This window comes from Theobroma cacao, chromosome 5 (genome assembly GCF_053813885.1).
Source record: "Theobroma cacao isolate CCN51 chromosome 5, ASM5381388v1, whole genome shotgun sequence".
NCBI lineage: Eukaryota > Viridiplantae > Streptophyta > Magnoliopsida > Malvales > Malvaceae > Theobroma > Theobroma cacao.
In genome coordinates this window covers 39,361,195-39,383,787 of record NC_142643.1, presented here as the reverse complement: position 1 = coordinate 39,383,787, position 22,593 = coordinate 39,361,195, and the positions used below count along the sequence as shown (strand labels likewise).

The 22,593-nt window shown below is 36.0% G+C and overlaps 3 protein-coding genes across 14 annotated transcripts; 2 read left to right on the top strand and 1 right to left on the bottom strand.

Annotated features, from left to right (window-relative positions):
- The first annotated feature begins 125 nt into the window (after positions 1-125).
- Positions 126-4,585, top strand: LOC18599439 (Pentatricopeptide repeat (PPR) superfamily protein). 5 transcript variants are annotated; one of them, XM_018121368.2, is made up of 4 exons: positions 126-2,711; positions 2,873-2,941; positions 3,365-3,452; positions 4,380-4,585. In XM_018121368.2, the coding sequence occupies exon 1, from the start codon at positions 266-268 to the stop codon at positions 2,597-2,599; it is 2,334 nt and encodes a 777-aa protein (XP_017976857.2). In that variant the 5' UTR covers positions 126-265; the 3' UTR covers positions 2,600-2,711; positions 2,873-2,941; positions 3,365-3,452; positions 4,380-4,585. The 5 variants fall into 5 exon arrangements, with proteins under 5 accessions (XP_017976857.2, XP_088662652.1, XP_088662653.1 ...); XM_088806526.1 differs by having other exon boundaries at positions 3,322-3,452; XM_088806527.1 differs by lacking the exon at positions 2,873-2,941 and having other exon boundaries at positions 4,388-4,585.
- Positions 4,586-5,370: 785 nt separating this feature from the next.
- On the top strand, positions 5,371-11,862 carry LOC18599438 (uncharacterized). Of its 7 annotated transcripts, XR_016026352.1 has the most exons (9): positions 5,371-5,529; positions 6,200-6,300; positions 6,411-6,488; positions 6,636-6,707; positions 6,785-6,882; positions 8,889-9,477; positions 9,592-9,703; positions 9,816-9,875; positions 10,813-11,862. XR_016026352.1 is itself a non-coding variant. In XM_088806529.1 (7 exons), exons 1-7 carry the CDS (start codon positions 5,506-5,508, stop codon positions 9,638-9,640), a joined length of 1,011 nt encoding a protein of 336 aa, XP_088662655.1. In that variant the 5' UTR covers positions 5,371-5,505; the 3' UTR covers positions 9,641-10,168. The 7 variants fall into 7 exon arrangements, 3 of the variants coding, with proteins under 3 accessions (XP_088662655.1, XP_017976861.2, XP_088662656.1); XR_016026350.1 differs by having other exon boundaries at positions 9,592-9,875; XR_016026351.1 differs by lacking the exon at positions 10,813-11,862 and having other exon boundaries at positions 9,816-10,168.
- On the bottom strand, positions 10,692-22,344 carry LOC18599437 (uncharacterized). Of its 2 annotated transcripts, none has more exons than XM_007029410.3 (9): positions 21,375-22,337; positions 20,594-20,685; positions 19,742-20,442; positions 17,593-17,663; positions 15,682-15,771; positions 15,362-15,568; positions 15,099-15,197; positions 14,166-14,298; positions 10,692-11,306 (listed from the first exon to the last, which is right to left on the bottom strand). In XM_007029410.3, exons 1-9 carry the CDS (start codon positions 21,738-21,740, stop codon positions 11,143-11,145), a joined length of 1,923 nt encoding a protein of 640 aa, XP_007029472.3. In that variant the 5' UTR covers positions 21,741-22,337; the 3' UTR covers positions 10,692-11,142. The 2 variants fall into 2 exon arrangements, with proteins under 2 accessions (XP_007029472.3, XP_088662654.1); XM_088806528.1 differs by having other exon boundaries at positions 11,166-11,306; positions 14,166-14,330; positions 21,375-22,344.
- Between the last annotated feature and the right edge of the window lie 249 nt (positions 22,345-22,593).

Sequence of the window (22,593 nt, the reverse complement as noted above, 5' to 3'; positions counted from 1 at the left end):
GTACTTTTACCCGTAGTTTTTTCTTTTTAGTTCTTAAAAGTGAAAATTCTGCTTCTTTACTCATTTTTCTGCAAAAGTCAATGATCTGCTGAATAATTGGATGGATTTAAAAGTTTGCTATTTTTGAATTTCTTTTTGCTACTTCAATCGTAACAAAACATGGTTTAATTCTTTATTAGCTATGTCTGGCTTTTGTTTGTTTTGTTATTTTCTTCTTGTTTTAATGTTCTTGAAGTTGCTAAAAAAGTAAAAGTTGAATACAAAAATGTGGAGTAAAACCAACTTCGTAGCTAACCTTTTGCAAACTTGCATAGACAAGAAATCTATCCTACCGGGCAAAGTCCTTCATGCTTATATTTTCCGCAGTAACCTTTTAGCCAATACTTTCCTGTGTAACCGTCTCATAGAACTCTATTCCAAATGCAACGACCCAACGTCAGCTCACCACATGTTCGACCAAACCCCTCAAAAAAACATTTATTCCTGGAATGCCGTTTTAAGTGCCCTTTGTAAAGCTGGAAACTTAACATTTGCACGTAAAGTGTTCGAACAAATGCCTGAAAGAAACGTCGCTTCATGGAATAACTTGATTAGTTTAATGGTAAAAAATGGGTTCCAGGAAAAAGCATTGGATGTTTATAAACTTATGGTTTTTGAAGGTTTTTTGCCTACCCATGTTACTTTTGCTAGTGTTTTGAGTGCCTGTGGAAGTGTTGTGCATTTGGAGCTTGGGAAGAGGTGTCATGGTCTTGTTATTAAGATTGGTCTTGATAAGAATATCTTTGTCTGTAATGGGTTGTTGTCTGTTTATGCTAAATGTGGGGTTATGAAGGAAGCTATTAAAGTTTTTGGGGACATTGATGATCCTAATGAGGTTACTTTTACAACAATGATGGGTGGGTTAGGAAAGATTGATGGGGTTTTTGAGGCTCTGGAAATGTTTAGAATGATGCGTCGAAAAGGGGTGCAGATCGATTCTGTTTCGTTATCAGCTGTTTTGAGTGCTTGTACAAAGGGGGGAGAGTATGGTGAATTTGGTTGTTGTAGAGAGAATGATAGATTTTTGTGTAGTGTAGTACTAGGGGAACAAGTACATGGTCTTGTGGTTAAGCTTGGATTTGAATGTGATCTTTATTTGAGTAACTCATTGCTTGATATGTATGCGAAGAATGGGAATATGAAGAGTGCTGAGACAATTTTTAGTAATTTGGGTAAAGGCAGTGTTGTTTCCTGGAATATTATGATAGCTGGATATGGTCAGAAAGGACAAAAAGAGAAAGCTGTAGAGTGCTTGCGAAGAATGCAGTGTTGCAGTTTTGAACCTGATGAGGTTACTTATATTAATATGCTTGCGGCATGCAGCAAGTGTGGGGATGTTGAAACTGCACGTCGGATGTTTGATAGCATGTTGTGCCCAAGTGTGATTTCATGGAATGCTATAATCTCTGGCTATTCCCAGAATGAGAACCACAAAGAAGCGATAGAGCTTTTTAGGGAAATGCAGTTTCAAAATGTGAAACCTGACCGGACTACTGTGGCTGTTATCCTTGGCTCATGTGCTGGAATGGAATTTTTGGAGGGTGGAAAACAGGTCCATGCTGCCTCACAAAAGGCTGCTCTTTATACTGATAACTATGTTGCTAGTGGACTGATTGGCATGTACTCAAAGTGTGGGAAGATAAAAATGGCAGAGTGTATATTTTCTTATGTGCCGGAATTGGATATCGTCTGTTGGAATTCTATGATTGCAGGTCTTACACTCAATTCTCTAGACAAAGAAGCTTTCATGCTCTTTAAGCAAATGCAACAGGGTGGAATGTTGCCTACTGAATTCTCTTATACAGCAATACTAAGCTGTTGTGCAAAATTATCTTCTTCATTTCAAGGGAGGCAGGTCCACTCTCAGATAGTAAAAGATGGCTTTATGAATTATGTCTTTGTGGGGACTGCTCTTGTTGATATGTATTGTAAATGTGGTGACATAGATGGGGCACGAAAGTATTTTGATAAGATGCCTATCAGAAATACTGTTACATGGAATGAGATGATACATGGTTATGCTCAGAATGGACGTGGAGATGAGGCTGTTCATTTATACAAAAACATGATTGCATCAGGTGAGAAACCTGATGGCATAACCTTTATTGCTGTTTTGACTGCTTGTAGCCACTCAGGATTGGTAGATCTGGGGGTCAGAATATTCAATTCAATGCAGAGCGACTATGGGCTTGAGCCAGAATTGGATCATTATACTTGCATCATTGACTGTCTTGGCCGAGCTGGTCATTTTCATGATGCAGAGCTCCTTATGGACAAGATGCCATATAAAGATGATCCAGTCATATGGGAAGTTCTGCTTAGTTCTTGCAGAGTTCATACTAATGTCAGCTTAGCTCAACGAGCAGCAGAGGAACTCTTCCGCCTGAAACCTGAGAGCTCTTCCCCTTACGTGCTTTTAGCCAATATCTATTCTTCTCTAGGAAGATGGGATGATGTCAGGGCTGTTAGAGAGCTGATGAGTGATAGACAGATTGTTAAGGATCCTGGTTATAGTTGGACTGAAGATAAAGAGCAAGATATAAGTCTATCTGTTGGGTGATACATACTACTACATTACTTTACGTTAAAGATCAGTGATTTATGTTTTACAGGCTGTACTGAAGATGGTAACTAAAATCACTCATGAGAACGCCAAGAGAATGACACAAGAGGTAAATAATTTCTGTTTGGTTAATGTAGATGCTGGTGCAGACAAGTGGGAAGTATGTGATTTTATGTAAAAAGGCATTATTAACCTTCTATTCATATCTATTCATTTTCTTTCTTTGGTTCCTCTAGTTATCTAGGTTAACAATGTGGTTATCTTTTTCAGCCTGTATGATGACGGTAAACAAAATCTATCATGAGGTTAAGAGATGTGGCGTATTTTAGAGTTGAAAAGGTATTCATATGATTGCATCTGAAAATGAAAATGACAGTTAATGGTGCCTGTAACATTTGCTTGTGGTATCAAATACCAATCCAATATATCACCCTTTTTTTATTGTTACAGGTCTGCTAATTGGTTAACTCCTAGTTTTAGTCTATTATTACTGTTTGCAGTAGCAAGTGGGCAGTTGTGTTGCTTAATGCAAAACATCGTCTCCAACACAATTATGATTTTCCTTTTGTTTTTTTTATCTTTTATTTTCTTTTATTTTCTTTCAGTCTCAGTAAATAGTTCAAGATCTTTTAATACTGTACAGCTGTCACTAATTGTGTTCTTGAGCAAATAAGTATATCTCAAGAGAATATAACTAATTGCCTTCTGGTGTCATGTAGCTCATGCTGCTATGTTGAATGATTCTGTCTATTTTGCATCCAGTAAAGAGGAAGCTTGATCCTGATTGTTATTTGGCTGTTGTGGAACATCTGAAAGTTGATCCGGCAAGCTGTATATTCATTTATGACAGGTATCATGCTTGCTACTTCCCACTGAGGGGCACTTGCAATAGGATCCAAAACCAGTAGTAGCAGAGAGTACAAACCCTGGTTTTGAGGAAAAAAACAATAGGAGATGGCATACATTGTGTTAAAACAAAATTATGCTGTCAAAGCAAAATTAGGACACCTCTCAATGCTAAATGTAAGCAGTTAGAAATTCTCCATCTTAGGCCTGTGTGAACACATGAACACATGGATGCATGTGTTGTTGTGACCACATGCCCTTTTGTGTCTATTGGGTTTGCATGGGAGTGTTCTTTGTATGGGTCTGCCTGTGTTCTATGATTCTTGTGTTTCTCTTTTTTTTATAATTTGTTGAAGTAAAATGCATGTTTAACATTGTTTGTGGGATAACTTCTAAGTGCCACTTTCTGGGGGTACATGTGATGATGATATGAAGGCCCAGTGTGCCTTGAGCTAACCAAAGGGAGTTAACCACCTCACATCCTATAGCCCTCACTCTTCCTTCTCGAGGTTTGAATTCGAGCCTTGTAGTTGAAAGTCCTAAGTTTTAGACATCAACATAACCCCATTGGGGTCTAAATGCCAATGTGATCCAAGGTCATGGTGTTTATTTTCATTTGACTCATTCATAGGCTTTTCTTTGAGGGAAACTTATATCCTTATGTAATGCTTTCAAGCCAACTTCGAAAAGCAACTTTGATATATGTTAATTCAATAAATCGAACTAATACTTAAAATTTCTTATCAGTCGTGGTTAATTTATTAGCCTGGAAAAACTAATATTGAGGAAACCATCCCACAAATGTCTTAGAACTCATTTCAGTTGCTTGGCATGCATGACTGTATATTGCTCACAGAGACGCACGCATACAGACATTACTTTCTAAGGACAGGTGCACTCTTCTTCACTTACTAACATGTGGTATGGTCAGTTTCTTAGGATCAAAAACGTTGATGCTGCTGTAGGAGTTGGCATTACTGGTCTTCATTTCAAGAACCCAGATTTACTACGTCAAGATCATGTACGATTGGGGGTTGACATTTCTATAGATGGACATGTAAGTATCAGCTTAAGCCTGCAGAAGGACAGACATAGTGATATCTAAACTTACACACATTAAACTATATCTTTGTGTTATTGTCTTTTTGGCCTTGTGCCTTTGTTAAAATTGCTCCATTATGGTTATTTATTATAGATATCATTCTTTGTACTGAGTATCCATTGAACAGATGACACTATGATAGTGCAATCTGTATACCTAAAAATTATCAAACAAATCAACGTCTAACTACCAATGGAGGTGCAAATGCAGCAAGATTTCCAAATTAAACTCGAGTAAAACTAATTTGAGCATTTGACTTATTAATTGGTGTATGATTTTCTTACTTAAGGAACAAAGTTTGAATTTCCTTTCTTCCAAGTGCAACAAAAGAACAAAACTCAAGTAAAACTAAACTTTATTACACAAATAAATATAAACCTCAAAGGGGAGCAAAGTAGGTAGACAAACATTATACAAAAATTAGTTAATATTTAATATGCTTATATATTATACAAAAAAGATGACTTTAAAATTTACAAATTTATGTAAGTGTTTTCAAATTCATCATTAGGGATCCAATTAACTTATGAATTTAAAAATAATTATGAAAATCATGTTTACATGTATTTTATCAAACAATTTAGGTTAAGCTTGAAATTCAAATTAGTGTAGGTAATTGTAATTGGTGAGTTTAGAGTGAAAAATGGTAAGAAACAAAGAGAAACACCTAACTTATATATATTTGCCGCCAAATTGGAACTCTAGGGACTAAACTAATACTTTTAAAAGCACAAGGCGGAAAACGAGATTAAGTCAAATTTCGATGGCTAACATGCAATTATACAAACAAAAGAGAGCAATAAATTAAAAAAGAAAAACCATAACATAACAGACACTCGCGGATCTTTGATCATTGTCCTCTGTTTATCTCTCTGTTCTTTGTTTTCTCTCTCTTCCCGCCCTAAAATTTCTGAGATTATTATGTTTGTCTAATAAATTTTCAATCTTTGCAAGAATGAGCGTCACCCAGTTCGCTATGGTTAGCTTCTCTCTCACAAACTGTCCTTTCTTTTATTTTTGGGTTGAATTGTTTCCAATAAGTTGGTTTCTATGTTCTTTTATCTGCAGTCTCATAATTCGTTCGAAACAATTGACAGCACCCCATTTTAGCTTTCTGGGTATTACCAATATCTGTAGTTTTACCCGTAATTTTTTCTTGTTAATGCGTAAAACTGAAAATTCTGCTTCTTGACTCATTTTTAGGTTGAAGTCAATTTTCTGCTGAATAATTGAGTGGATTAAAAAGTTTTCTTTTTTTTTTCATTTATTTCAGTGGTAGTTTGTTTTGGTACTTCAATTGCAACAAAACATGCTTTAATTCTGTATTAGGCAATGTTTGGCTGTTGTTTTTTTTTGTTATTTTCTTCTTTTTTTTTAATGTTCCCCAAATTGCGATAAAGTAAAAGTACTTAGTAAAGAGCAAAGTTGTAGTATTAGATGAAAAATGAGTGAATTCAAGTGAATATGATTATTCCATTTGAAAGTAAAAGGGTACATTTTTCTATTCTCAAAATTCACGTTAGACTTTTAATTTTTCAAAAATGTGTTTGCTTTTGTATTTAATTGTAATTTTTGCTTCAGTTTTTTGGAAGTAAAAAGAAAGAAGCCAAAGTAACAATCATAATGGGACTGATATCACTAAGATGCAGGTGGAGGAATTGGCCTTTCTAGTTAAGGACAATCTTCCTTGCAAGCATCTTGTGCTCTCAATGGAAGAGGCTTTCGTTAATTTCCTTCAGGATGATACAAGGTAACAAAATAGCCCACATCCCCACACAACAACTTCGGAGGAATTTCATATTTTGTACATGTCTCATACAATTATGAGCATATGTGAATGATGAAAATGTTGGATTGCAGCTCAGATGGGATCCTAGAGTTGGAACCCATGAATTCATATAATCGGCTTCTCCTGCATCGTCTTGCAGATATATTTGGGTAATTTTTTTGCCTTAAAAACGCCCTTATTTTTACTAGATAAGCTGACATAATGTTTTTATCACAAATAATTTTTTGAGTTGACTTTAGAGCTGTATAGTTTTCTGAGTTACTGTTTAACACTGATATTTTGTTACATTCTGATAGATTTGCTCATGAATCAGTCGGTGAAGGAGATGATCGGCATTTGGTTTTGGAGCGATGCCCAGAGACATCAATGTACTTTTTATCCTAATTGCACGAGTTTTGGACTTTTATTTATTATGGTGCTCATAACCTTGCATCTTGTCTTGCAGACCTTCCATTCTTGTTAGTGATATATTATGGCAGTGTGATGAGCCTCAGTCTCTCACAACATCACGTCATTTATTAGTGAGAGAAGAAGCTCCAGCAGGTAAAATTCTTTTTGTTGTTTAAGGCACTGTGTGGGCTACTGGTTCATGATCCCCCTATTCAAGCAAGAAGTCATTAGCAATTTTTGAGAATACTATGTATAGCTGAGAATATTCTCTTTTCTTTGCACTTTTTGATTTGGGTTTCTTATAGAGGATCCGGAAGCATGTAATACAGTATCCTTTGTGTCTAAAAGTTATTATGGGGCCTTGCCCATTGGGGAACTACAAGGAAAGGGAAGAATGGATGAATTGGGTGAAAGAAAGGATCCGGTTCCCCTTGTCTAGGTTGCTTAAAGATGAAGAGAAAATAGAGAGGAAGAATAGGTTACTAATCTTGATAGTAAAAGAATGAAAGGGAGGGAAAGAGTAACATTTAATTTCTTTTACAGTCATATGCATTTTGTGTTGAAAAGAAATTGTCAAATAAGGATGGGGAAGGATTACCATCCAAAGGGGATTGTGGAGGGTTTGGGCAGGATACATGTATCCTAGTATTCCCATGCCTTCCATTATTAAGTTTCTGAAACAAGGGAGAGGGACATCTCCTCTCTGGCAATATGCGCCAACATTTTTCCATCATGGTATTCATTTTGTCTCATTGCATGGCACCTTACTCTTATCTGTCTAGATGTAATCCAAGCATATTCAAGTGCTTGAAGAGCATATCTGCCATAACAAATGCAATTACCTCGATCAGATATAAAGAATCTGTGCTTTTTTGCTAGGTACCTTTGGCTGGGCAGTGGGGAGACTGTCTCTTCTTTTTCTTCTTTCTTAGGGGAAGCCTTTGACGTTAGATTCTTTTAGATTTGTTTTTTATCTAATCTAAACTTTAAAGGTTATTGCTGCAAACAAGCTTAAAAAATTGTTAAAACTGTAACAGGGATAAGATTATGGGATGTCCAAAAAAAGGACATTGTTTTGGACATTCCAAGTGGAAACTAGGACATCCAACTTCGGAATGGAGGGAGTATTTATCATGGGGCTATTCTGCTGCATTAATGGAAGTGTTAAGGTGATAGGTCAAGGAATGTAGGTCTCTTGAAAGAGGTCACTTTGAAGAGCTAAAGCACTAGATTGTTTCTTAATAACTTTTTAGATCCTATTTTAGTTGACCGTAACTAAGTAATGACTGTTTTAGTTCTAGCATTCCACCAAAGTCCCATACCTTATTGTTAGGATAAGAAGGACCTGTCTATGAGACTCCCTCTCTTTAAGCATTTGCAACTTGGCTGCTAGGAGGGCTCGTGCTGACCATTGGGGTAACTCATTTATTTTTATCATTTCAGAACATAAATGAATGCTGGTCTTGTGGTCCATTTTCATAGGCTGAAATCTAGATTCTATCCCATTCAGCATCAAGTGCTATGTTATTCCTTTATTCCCTTTTTGTTGTTTGTTTCCTTTGTTATTCAGTTAAATGTTTGCTCTGAATCTGTTCTTGATATTATGGTGGAAAAGGCTGTCTTCTGTTGGCATTACCTTTTATTAGATAAAGATTTGAACAATGATTCTCACCATGTGGAAGTATGTAATAGAATGGATAATAAAGCTACTTTGGCACCTGCTGAGACTGAAACAGAACTTCTTGTCTAAGATCCTATATACCAACCAATGATAAATTTTAATTAAGTTACTAGCCATAGACCTTGTGCGACATGGCATGCTGCAAAGAGTAATGTGCTTCTTTTGAGGATTGAAGTATTTATTATATGCACACAAGTTGCTAGTGCATCTTCCAGACCAGTATAATGATTTAGCGATGTCTATATGATTGAAGTGGTCCAGGGGTGACATTTTTCATTTTACCTTTTTTTTTATTTTATTATATGATTGAAGTGGTCCAGGGGTGACTTTTTTTCTTTTTTCCTTTTATTTTTTTATTTTATTATACTTAATTTTGTCTGCATGTATTTCCAGTTTTGTCTATATTGATTATCGAGTAGCATGAAAGTGTTAATTACCAGGACAATGAGACCTGAAAAATTGCCTTTTCTTGTTTCAGTAGCGAAGATGGAGTTGCCTTCTTTTGAGCTTAGTCTTGAGGCGAGAGAAGCAGCTTACTTGGCTGCTCGTGAGCGGATTTTTTCAATGGATGTTGAAGAGGTACGAGAACCTGTGAAGGAGAAGCCACGAACCGTTCCTGTTGTGGCTCGTCGAATGATTGCACATGCTTTGGGCCAAAAAATAAACTCATCCAGTCAAAATGTTAATGCCAGGGATTTTACAGACCATGAAGGGCAACGTAATGAACTGAACATTCATGATAAGGGTGAAGTTGATAATAATTTGAGAACCGAAACTTATCAAGATACTGTTTTTGTCCCGGGCAATGCATTCAGTAAAGCAAATAGCAATGCACATAAACATAATGCTTCAGTAGTTGGTAAGAGGAATGTTTCAGACAAACCAGCTCAAAAGGGGCCTTCTGATGTTAGGATACCTGGAAGAAGTCGAAATAGAGTTAACAAAGAGTACTCAAAAGAAGAACATCTAGGAGCCGCAAAGAGAATGTTTGCTCATGCTTTAGGTTTGCGCTCAGCTAAGGATGGTGTTCTTTTGAAAAGCAGTGAAACGAAGGCAATTGACAATAAGTAAGGCTGAGTGACATTTCAAGATAACACATAGATCATTTATTTCTTCTGTTGAACTTGGTACAGTAGATAAAGAGCTCTTTGATTTTTTTCTTCCAAATTATACCGGTTAAGGAAAGAGCTCCATGAAGCTACTACTGTCACAAATGAGAAAATGCAATGAAGAAAACCGTTAACCTGAGGTGGCATGGTAGCTGCTTGCTTGAGTCTTCTGGAATTGCATCTGGTGAGATTGCTGTCTTCTCATTGCATAAGTTCTTTTAATGAGAATTGATGAAGTTTTGTATACTAGTTTGCATTTGACTAGAGTTGCAAGCTATCTGTTTTCCATGGACTAGAAGGCGCATCTAAGCTGCACAGGAGTCATGTGCCAGTCAAAAAGATTCATTCTCTCCCATGTAAGATGATGTTTGAACCTGAATAATCTGTAGTCTGTTTTGGTACTGACTTGAGAGATACTGTGAGGTTGTGATTGTAGGAAACTATGTTATAGAAAAGTAATCATTTGTATTATGTGCAAAGCAAATGCTAACCGGGTTTAATTCTTAAGTAAATTATCAGAACCCACTTCGATGAATTTGTCCGGCTATCTTCTTTAGAACCTACACTTCCCTGACTAATTTTGTTGCACCTTATGTCTTATTATAAGCAAATATAGCCGTCTCAAATATCTATCAGTAATATTCTGTTCTGAATCTGTGTTAAGACTTTGTTCATCCTGTTGGAAAGCAATCTATTTTAGCAGCATTTAGAAGGTTGCCACTTTCCAAAGCCTGTAAGAAGATTTGTTCTAGAATTCAGGCACACCGTTACTGCCAAAGCAGTTTAAGGAGGATATTTATATTATGTGTACCAGATACCACAGGAGAAAAGATTATCTGAGGGAACTCAACATTGTCATACTATTTAGTTCATCTACATGAATTTAAATCATTTGAGATTCATCTATAGACTTCCAGCATCCAACTTCCGCTCAACAGTAACGAATAATTTGAGGTATCCCTAGTTGCTTGTTCAATCTTCTTTACATGTAAGCAATAACACAAGCTGCTAATTCCTTGCTTCCAAGTTATAAAATGTGCTTCATATGCGGAGTAAAATGTTCTTTCCTTCTTTCATTTTTCCTTGGTGTGTATTTTAGCTTTCTATATCCAATAGTTGGACGCAATGGAAGATAGCCCTATGCCTTCCCCTATACCCCCTCAAATCTATGGTTAAGGTGGAAATCATTACATTAAAAAAATGATATCCACAAAATAATATGGATATGGAAATTGATTACAGCTCAAGCCCTTTTTGAATGAAATGAGTAACCCTCTTGTGTTCTCCTTTCAGTTTATGATACAAAAATTACAACAGAAAGACCTGGGTACCATGGGTCCAAAGAGCATCTCCTGCGGCGTTAAGACTCCATAAGAAAGCAACATACTGCAACCATGTCACCACCAAAATGAAATTAAGAGAGCTGTTCCTTGGATCTGTTGTCCCTTTTTCCCGGCGGCAGTGGTCTTGAGTAGAGTTAGTTGAGCCAGAAGAGACCAAAGCTGAAGATGTAGGATCACAGCTACATCACCCTTATACTTCGATGGGAAAAACTTCTGAAGAAAGCCCCATAAACTCTTGGGCGATGAGGAGAAAATCTTTCAATTGGATAATCTCAGCTTGTCATGTTTGCCTTTCTCTTCTTGGATTTGAGGACTTAGAAGCCAAAGCACGAAGCACAGATTGAGTGGCTACAAACTTCTCTCTGAGCATGACATTGTAGTCATACAGACGTTGAAAATTCTTCTCTATATCGGACAACTCAATCTGAGAACCAGACTTGAATTCTGCATTGAATAAGAAGCAAGATTACAAAGAGCAACTCTAACATAAATACATCAGTTAAGTCCCTATCAACGGTTTTGGAGGAACACACAACTTAAGGCATATGGTTTCAGTTCATCATATTGAAAGATCTGTGTTTAATAGGCAGTTCTAAATTGGAGCTTCAGAGCATCTCCAAGCAAATTACTTTGAGATTGAAGTGGTAGTTTTCAATTGGAGCTTTAGATGATCTCCAAGCAAATTACTTTACAATGGAGTCAAATGCTGACAGTTTTAACATTTGTATTTCTAGCTTTTACCATTCAGCTGGCTGTTTTCAGTTACAAGAAGTCATCTATATGTATCAGTTATCATGTAACCACCCAACAAAATAACTATGAAAGTTCATAGCCAGTTGACTTTAGAAAGAGAAACTATTGGAGTTGTTATGAGTGAGGACAAGCAAGCACAACTTCATAAGACAGAGTAAACAAGGGAAAAGTAGTTCACAGTCAGAACCTTGAACAAAATTTATAAAATTCAAATGCCAATGACCATTGAAAGGCACATTTTTAATCAGTATTTTCCATCAAGCTCATATTTTAGATTTCAACCAAACCTATCAGAAAGTCCAATAGCAAATCACATGCCAATATGCAGACAGGCAATGAAGTCAGAGGGGCTTCACATTGATGACCAAACCTGAAGGACACTAGTGAATATCAAGAGCCGAAGTTCTCACAGGAATTTTTTTTATTTTTTGATGACACGTTAATTTTCTCTTATGACTTAACCAATGAAAGCCAATATTTGATACTCATTGCAAATCATAGTTATCACACTGGTAGCCCTACGAGCTGGCATTCCATGAGGAAGCAGGCGTAAACTCTCCAAATTAGAATTATTAGATCTAGAACCAAGCAGACATAAAATCTCCAAAATAGGATTATTAGTTCTAGAACCAATTTATGCCTTTCTAATGAAAATCCTCTCTAACCATACTCTTTGGTAAACCCAACCTTTTAACCACAAAGGCACAATCAAAGCTCAATGGCAGCATTTACTGGTCTAGTAATCTTACGTCAAATATCCAGTCCCTGCTTACAAAAATCTTAGTAATTAGTCCCTTGTTTGAGGTATTAGGAAATGCCATACGCCATAGTTGTAGCAAGCGCCATTAATATATTAAAGTCAGAGAAGAATGGTTTCATCAAACTCCTGTCCGAAAGGTTAAACAAATACAGGATATCATTGAGGATGCCATGACTATCAAGTCTGCTAATGTTCATTGAAATTCTCAAATTGAAGGAGAAGAATTAGAAGATTGGCTCTGCCTGCAAGGAGGGATCTCTCGATGAAAGAATAATGTGCATATTAGAAGCGCATAAACCATGAATTAATGGGCCAAACGGCCCAAAAAATCATGAGGATAAAGGTGGGAAATGGTTCAGTACCCTAATAAACTCACTTTTTAAATGACTGCAGGCAACAAAAATGACTTCACTGACAATATTTTAACAAAAGATGATAAACACTGAATACTCAGGAAGATATATTAGAAACAGGGTATCATGCATAAGCAGAATCTAGTATTTTCAGTCACTGCAAAGGGAAGCAGGATTTGATTCATTGAATGGGAGTTTGAAAAGGACAGATTTACACTGTTTCTAAGAAGTGTCATCCAAAATCTGAAAAGAAGCTTCCTATGACTAACTGTATAAAATCTATATATGTCAACAATGTTTATTGACTTCAAGGTGACTTTAAATTTTGATAAACTTCTAAAGTACTATCATATATCAAAACCAGTGTAATCTAGCAAAACCTTTGGAAAGTTTAAGTGTAAAAATTACAAGGTTGATTAAAAACTATATCGATTCTGACTCAAGGAACTTGCTAGTCTGAAGCATATTACAGAATTTTTGCAGCCTCGCATGCCGACTAACTGGCACAATTTGATGCAACCCCCATCCACAACAACCCCCACCACTCCCCCTCCCCCCCCCCCCCCCCCCCCCCCAAAAAAAAAAAAATGGCAGTTCTATGGGCTGAGTGAAAGAGGTCCTTGCAACTAGCTCACTATAATAAGAAAATGTCAAAATGGTATTATCCATTATGTTTAAATTTGCAACTCTCGTCACAGGTTTAAAAGGCAGTATCTCGAAAGCATATAAGGCATATAAAAGGATACAAGTGATGTGATCTTCCTAATATTGAGCATTTTAGAATTATTTGATATATCTACAATGAAAAGTCAATGTGTACAACTCTCCCCTGAAGAATAAGAAAACCCATAACACTATATTATGCTACAAGATTATGCTATTGCTCCAAAATTTTGAATAAATTTTGTTGCCCATTATTCCATACTGTGTCTTGCCCTCTTGAAAATATTACAGGGAAAATGCTATTGCAAAAATACTCATAAAAGTTTTTTCAATTTCTGTTTTCAATAGAAGCTGGTAATTAAGGCACCGTTATGGTCTTGTCAATGTAAGAGTATTTAGTTTACACATCCACAATCTTTAAATGATAAAGAAGCAACGTGACACGAGACTGAAAATCCATTAAGTAACAAATGCAAACTAATTAAAAAGGCATCTCTCTCTCTCCAATAGCCCTTCTGCATATCGATAATACAATTCTAAGTATGACTTGAAAATAAAAAAAAAATTTAATGGTTGTTTTATAACAAAAAAGAATTCATTGATTTAATAAACTAAAGACATGGTTTAGAGTTATGTTCAGTTATCAGCAGTGGATAAGGAAACAAAGCGCAGCACCAATTAACTCAAATTGTGCCTTTTTATGCAACATGTGATGATAATGATAATGATAATGATGATAATACTAATATGCAAAACCTACACACCAGTTCTTACCTAGTGGTGGTGGTGCAGGAATTACATCATCACCAAGAGAAACTGCTTGATGTGGGACAGCAACTGCATCATTTGAACCAATAAAATATCTCCTCTGGTCCTTTGTAGATCCAGGTATATCACGTTTGAGGGGCTGCACACGCGAAAAAGGTTGGACTTAGACACCTATGTGCACAAGTAATGCATTATTTGGGTCCAAAATTCGTGATAGAATTGCCGACAGTACCACATAGACTGATAAACAGCTAAAATTTTATCTGAACTTTGGCACAAATGTATTTCTGAAAGAAAAGAACTAGAAAAAAGAAGAAAAAGGAGAAACACAATTTTCAACTATTTTCATCAACTAACACCTAAGGTGACACCGTGACAGTGACAAGGAATAACCAGTAAGCCATACAGCTTTATCCAAAGATAATAAAAGTTAATAAAATCTGGAGTTTAACTCTAAGTGAATCACAAAGCATATAGGGTATTATTGGTAACAAGGATATATTGGACAAATTCTTAGTGATTCTAAAGGCTTAAAACCACACAATGACGGCTTTCTGCAGCACAGAAAACAAGATAACTAAGAAATTTGTTCGGCCTTTCATGTTATAGATGTGCTGTTAGTCAGTATTTTAGTTGGCAACACATTGCAATATTAGTTAAGAAGAACAATTCACACTGACTATCACAAGTACTAATGCACCCAGTAAAACTAAATAAAATAGTCTTAAAAACATAATATTTACCAATTACAGGTAACTTGTGTTAACCAAGGCTTCTTTAAGTAAATAGAGTATGCAAAGTCAGGTTAAACGTTCAAAATAAATAAATAAATGAAGTCAAGAAAAAGGGCAGAAAAATTATGACTCATACTAAAATTTTTTGCATGACATGTCAAGCAAAATCGCTTGTGTTAACAACAATAAAAGAACAGTAACATACAGGTTCACTTCTTGCATAGAACCTCCCTTCAGGGCTTGACATTGATCCTGCCTTACAAGATATTACTTCTTGACTACACGGCTGTTCTAGATTGGTATTCTACAATATTTACAAATGAAATAAAACCAGGATAAGTTAACAAGATTGAAACAGCAGGAAAGAAATAAGGAAAAGAATATTTCATTTCGATTAACTAGTCTAATTAATGAAAGAAGAAAAGACAAAATTAGGTAGGTGTTGGAAAAGAAATTGATAAAGCCTACCTTCTCACTAGGTACGCTGGCTTGCTTGCTAAAATTTATATCCATATTACTTAGATGCCTTCGCTTCCTCGATGACCCACCTTCACGAATTGATCCATTACCATGGGTCGATGAAATTATGAAACTACCACAGCCCAATACCTCTTTAGAGTGGTTGTCATTATCCAATGCACTGCAACCCCACGTGTACATGACATATTTTCTCACCTGGTTAAGAGAAGCACATTAACTCAGCTCAATTAAACTAGGACTAAAGCAGAGAGAAAGACTCAACTGATTAATGGAACATAGGCTACATGTTCCTATGAGAAAGAAATTACTTTATCCCAACGTTCTTGAGCTTTTCTTCTATTTCTGATCCTCCGTAAAATGCTATCTTCATTGCGGAGCTTTTTTATTCTGTATTCACACTACAAACCAAGCAGGTTAGGAATTTTGAATTCATTGGATTAAAAAGCATCTTAGTTTTCCTTTTTAAAAAATCTGAGAAAAGACTAATAAAAGTACCAAAAACTTAGGGACTGTTTCAAGGAATTAAAAAATTACTTATTAGCCTGGAACTAATTTATGAAACAAAATATGCTTTTCTGGCTGGCAAAACTGTAACTAGACAACTACTAATGTGCTTTCTACCTCTAGTTACGAATAGGCCCTACTTTTTCACAACATAGTCAAGCACCCTATGTAACAGAGTAAAATCCTTTTTAAGGACAAGGAACTCCGAATAATTACTTACACAAGTATTTTGTAATTATGTTTAAATATTGATAACGTGTGAGTTATCAACTTAGGCCAGGTTACATGTTATTGGACATCTATGTTTCTCAAGGAAAATAAAGAACAAGAAACATGCCTTCTATCTCCTTTACTTTAGAAACAAAAACTTAGAAGCCAAGAAAGAGGCAAAACAAGGAATCTAGCTATATTAGCTACTTTAAAACCTGGCCACAAGCTCTATACTTAAGTACAAAATCATGCTTATGCCAAATCATAATATGGGGAACTCAGGTGACCAAGTGGAAGGGAAAAATGAAAAAGCAGGCAAACAGTAAGGCACACTAATTTGACAAGTGGCTACGTGACCAAAAACTTGTAATTATTTCTCTACATTTGGTAATGTTTGGAAAGAAAAGGAAAAGGGTATGGGGAAAAGGAGGGAGAGGAAATAAGAGTGTCACAGTGTCCCTGGTTTGGATGTTTTAAAATGAGTGGAAAGGAAAGGAATGGATATATCATATTCATGTATGGTATAACTGACAAGAATGGAAAAGACTAGTTGTATGACTTCTGCAATAATGTTCTCCCTTAATGAAAAATGTGTATGTATGTCTCTATGTGTGTGAATGTGTGCACGTGCGCACGTTCATGACTGTATGTAATTAAAATTTAGCATTAAAAATTGTTGTACAGCCAATTTAACAAGGATCCTCTCCATCCAAATCCTCCCGATTTGGAGAAATTGCAAACACTGGATTTTTAGGGGAAATGGGAAGATAAACATGCTCAATGCATAACACTCAAAAGCATGAATATTGATAAAGAATCCCTAAATAGTTTTCTAAAATAAGTTAAACACAAGTGTCATAAAAGGCTCCTTTCTTGTATAAACTGCCAACATTCCAACTTTTTAGAGCCTTTTTCTGAAGCCAAAATGTCAGAGCATTAACCGACAACTATCACTTTATCTCGCCACCCCCACCCCTAGAAAAAATTAGCTTTAGTTTGTATTGCATATAATCAAAAAAGAACAACATTAACACAGGATCAAATCCATTTATTCTGACTAACTACAAACTTCTATTTTCCTAAATTTGACACTGAGGTAGAAGATAATATATAGACATAGTCTTTTAGGCATCGTGATCTCACAAATAGTTGAGAAAGGTAAGGTCCAAGATAGAAACGAAGAAATTCAAACAACCTTTAAACAATAAAAAAGGCCTAAGGTTTCGCATAAAACAACCTAGATTATCAAAACACAAAAGCGCAGCCCACACATAGAAAAACTAGAACAAACCAAGATAGGTTAACCACTAAAATTAAAGGAAAACTGACTAGAAGCGTCTTTCTCTGCATCCTAAAGATGGGTAAAATATAAATTAACAGTATCAGGTCTAGATAATATAAGGTCCTTGATCATCTATACTTAAATCTTTACAATTTATCATGAAAACCAAGAGGGAAGGTAGAAAGAAAGAACAAAATGTAAACTCAAGAGGGAGAAAAATTACTTGCACCAAGAGATAGAGAAATATCCCCATACTAATGCAATATAGCCCACCAAGATCTGCAAGGAAGCCCACTGCAAGTGAAAAAAAGAATATTGCATTAATATATCAGAGTAGAGATACACTTCAATTAATCCAGCAGAGTGATGCAACACACAGAACAGCAACTAAACTTGAACCATATGCCTTCAAACTATATCGAAGAAATGGTTTTGTTAGCTTTGGCACCTGATGAAGTCTAATTTAATAGATGCAAAATTTTCTTGCCCCATCTCTTTGATCATATTCATCAAAGAACTAAAACAAGGAAGAAAATTTTGAAGGGAAAAAGAAAGAGCACAGAATTTGGCTTCATTAAGCATTTAACAGGGCCCTGAAAGGTAGAAAACAACATAGGCATAAGATCTATAATATGCACCTGATTAAGATAATTAGTAATAAAGTATGTCCCTCCAGCAAAGTGGAACAAGAAAACAATATTTCCATTGAACAAAATTGTCAAGCTCCTTATCAGTCTTAAAGTCTATGCTTCCAGAAACCAAAGGATTCTCCAAAAGTGAGGGAACTTTTGCATCATTCAGAATGAGGTAAGTATCTTATCCTGCATTCCTTAACTACAGCTGACAGAAATGTCTGAAATCCATAAGCATGGACTTGAATTCGATACACTGTTTTTCTAAAAATTATCAGCAGTAGCATGATATTCTTTTCAGAATTAGAATGGGATAAAGATATGAAAGGCCAGAGGAAGATTCCAAGGAGTAAGGAAATGCCACATGTTTAACCTAGTAAGTTTCAACCTCAAAAAAATGAAAGTTCCGTAAACCTTGGTCAAGCTATCAAGACAGATATACTTTGTTTATAACTTGATCTTGCAGCTTTTTAACTGATGGCACAATTTTACTGAAGTTACAATTTCCTATCTCCAGAACAAACTTTATGATGAAGCAACATTCACCATGCAAAAAGAACTAAAAGAACTAGAACAATACAAATGATTGAGCTCGTCTTGGTAACAGACTACTTTACTGTTGAGAAATCAAAGGGTACGGCAAGGCAACCCCATCCTTGACTAGAATATAGAGGGATTCAAAAAGGAAATGCAAAGCACATGAAAGCCACAATTAGAAGTCAATTCAATTAAAGTACAATCTTCTCCTAATCGGAGTTCATCAAGTAAGCCAAGTTGAGAAAGTGATTAAAGATATCTGAGACTGTCACCTTAAAATAGTCTACAACACTCCCAAATGTCAAACACATTTCCAAATCATCTTATTTCAAGGGGTTGATTGGCTTAAGTCTTTACATTCCTGCCTATAGAAGTATCAATTAACAAAGTAAGAGACATCCAAAATTCTCCAACAAATGAACATACTGGATGCCAAGAAGTCAAGCAGCAGAAAATATAATGAGAAACATGAATATCATAATATAGAGCGTTAAATATCAATCTTCAATGATTAAGCTGATAAACAATGAAACTTCAAAACAAATTTGCAATTTACTTGAAGAAGACCAATCTGGATGGAATCCGTGTGATCCTAATACATGCTAAATTTGACAGAAATTATTTCAGAATAAAACAGATTCTCCAGGAATAGGGTGGCATGACAAACATATTTGTAAGATATGTTCACAAGAACAGACAGTTAATCAATGTTATCTACAACCAATTACCAGGAGATACTGCAACAATCTATCTACAAAAGAATAGATTGCTGACACAAGGAGAACCAAACAATCATAGAATAAAAAAAGAAAAAAAAAACAACAGTAACAACATGCAATAAACTGCCTAAAGAGCTGGCAATATTGGAGACAGTTGAAAAATTAGTTATTATGGAATCTATCGTGCTGTAAAGGAAACCACTTGTTAAGGTGTTAAGATTACAAATAAGGCATGTATCTTCAGCCGGAGCTTTAGGAATGGAACACCTTGATTGATATCCAAACTGTCATTACATATTTAATAACTAGATGATATAAAGTTTATAAATATGTTGCTAGGATTACCATTAATGATACAGTGCCGAATGCCATAAATGTCTAGGGGATATCATAATGGATGGAAGAGCATAAAGTTATCAGGTTGCAGATGATAACACATGCCAAAGACTGAATCAGAGATACACAGGCAAAGCAAATCACTCACCAGCACCGATAATATTTTGACGTTCAATCTCAATGATGTAGGAAGACAGATAGTTGATATATAATGTGGTGTTGATTTGTCCATTACTAGCACTCTCAAGTGATGCCCGGAGCTGAGAGGTCTCACTCAAAATTGAACCCGGAACAAATTCATGAAACAGAGGCTGGATTAGCCTCAGATCATTTGCACTGCGGTATACGCGAGGAAATAAATTGAATATCAATATGTTTGTGTCCACTCCTCTGAATGTAACTGGTGTATTATCAAAATTGCTTCCATTCTTCAATGTTCCACTAACATAACTTACATGCCCTCTCCCAGAATGATCTTTTGCAGTTACATTGAACTGAAAACCAACAGCACTTGCAGGACTGTTTGGAAGATCAACAAACTGCCATGAAATGGACATAAAATCTTGAGTGAGTCGGCAATTGCTGCACTTGAGAGTTATGGTTGGCCCCAAGCTTCTGTTGTGACACGAAAAGTTTAGAAAATTTGAAAGAGGGGAAACTTTTCCTTCAATGAAGCCAGAACTCCCAGTAAGTAAGGTAGTAGGGCGTTGCAAGTTTGAGCAGCTCATACTAGAAATAGTGGTCATATTAAATTCCATGTCATTCCTGAAGGAGGCTAGGTCAGGTGCATTTGTCGCTTTCACATTATGCACTTCAATGGATCTCTTTTCTATGATTTGGTAAAGCAACCTAGAAAAATCATGAAGGGGGGACGGTGATAAGTCAATGTGCATTCATATGTCAAAAGGACACAAGAAAAACATCCATAAGAATTTGATTATCAAATGTTTGCATCAAGTGATTCATATGCTAGTTGGAAAAGGATGCTATCCTCACTCACGCAGCAAACAACCCAGTGAAAAGTATCCAGCTTGCAATGGAGAAAGTTCCACCAAGTTCTGTTTTCCGTTTCACAACCAACTTCTGATCATCCTACATAAAGAATTATAAAAATTAACGCATCTTCATGTTTATACATCAAGAAAGTATGGAAAAGTTCATTCTTTATGAAAGAACATGTTAACAAACTTTTTATGAAGACAATTGTGATTTCAGAAATCAGAATCATTCCTTAGTTATTAGAATGTCAAAGTCATCTTGCTATACTATCATACACATTAGCCAAGCGCAAGAATGCTATGTTTCAACCGTCCTAAGTAATATCCAAGTTACCAGTTTTTAAACAGTAATACTCCCAGTTCCAAGTATACAAAAATTAAATACATTTCATTTAAACACAGTAACGAGGACTTATTAAATTGCTAACAGATACCAATCCCTAGGTCACCCCAAATTTTCAAGACAATCTAAAGCACAACCAACTTACTAAATTGAGCCGTGCTATCACCCTATACATTCTTGTTAACTTTAAAAAAAAAAAAAAAAAAAACCACCCATGAAAGATATATCTAGATTAATTTCAAGCGTTGAAAAAGAAAAGAAAAGAAAAAACCTTATCAGTTATCATTAGCGACTTGATTTAGAACCTGAAACTTTCAGCTTAGACATCTCAAGTTCGAATCCTAGAAAGACAAGGTACCTTTTTCGTGTTCGAATGTATCAAAAAGAAACCCAAAAGGAGAAAAAAAGAACCATTACTCAGAAGTGAAAAAGGGACTAACCAGCCAATGCCTGGTAGCAAAGCAAACATCCAAGCGACTAATCCACCATCTGATCCTAAACCAAACATTTCTCCCATCACCTAGCTTTGTAAACCTTAAGAAGAAGCAAAACACGAGCCAAGACAGCAACATTACAACAGTAGCTTCCAGGAACACAGCTTGAGACTGAGTAAACTTCTTGATTGAATCAAATGAGAAAATGGTCTGAGGAAGCGACACCGCATAGTAATCAATCCCGGAATCAGTTTGTATAACTGAGCTGCCACCATAGAGAGTGCAGCTGTTGGCTGAAAGGTTGAGAAAGTGGCCAACTTGGCAGGCACAGTGGCTGCCGTTGTACAAGAATGAGTTTTTGGGACAGGCCATCTTTTTAAGCTTCAAATTAGCATTTTTTCGATTAGTTCTGAAATGGGTTTTCAATGAGATCTTGAAGTTTTTCTTTTTCTTTTACTTTCTCTTTTTCCTATTCGTTGGGTTTAACTTCTTTTTGGTTGGGTTTTTCTATATTTTTGTTTGGGGAAAAAGAAAGATTTCCAGACAAAGATTCGGGGAGAAGGAGAGAGGGTTGGGTTATGTCCGAAAGGAAAGATGTTAGAAATCGTGAGAGTTTGGGGTTCTGTTTTTCGGTTAAAGAGAATCAGAGTTGGAAGGACAGAGAGAGAGAGAGAGAGAGAGAAAAGCTGTGAAGGAAAGAAACGAATGTCTTTGAGAGTTTAGACCACATGACACGGTGACAGAGCCAGAGCTCTTCCTTTTTTTTTCTTCCACATCTTTCCTTTATTTTTCTTTTACAAAAGGTATAAACTTTGATATTTCAAAAAGAAAGCTTAAGTTTTCTTTTGGTGAACAAGAGGAGGAAATGGACGACGATGGTGATTATGCATTGACGGCAGTGGGGGGCCACCAGAAAGTAGGTGTGCCAAAGTGTGAACTCAACCAAAGACTATGTGCAAATTTGTAGTTGAACGGTTCAGAACTAGCCAGAATTGGGTGCTTTTTCTCAAAGAATCTCTCTCTCTCTTTGTTTCCGCTTTTACAAAGAGAAATCTGATTGCAGATGGCATTTATTGAGTCAACTGAATCGCCTTGTTGTAAAGGAGATGATCCCAATTTCCCAAAGGAAAATTACAGGGCAGCGGAACGAGGAGATAGCAACAATAACATCAGTACAAGTACAACACATTAATTGGTCGCCAGGCAGAGAGCCATAGCCATAAGC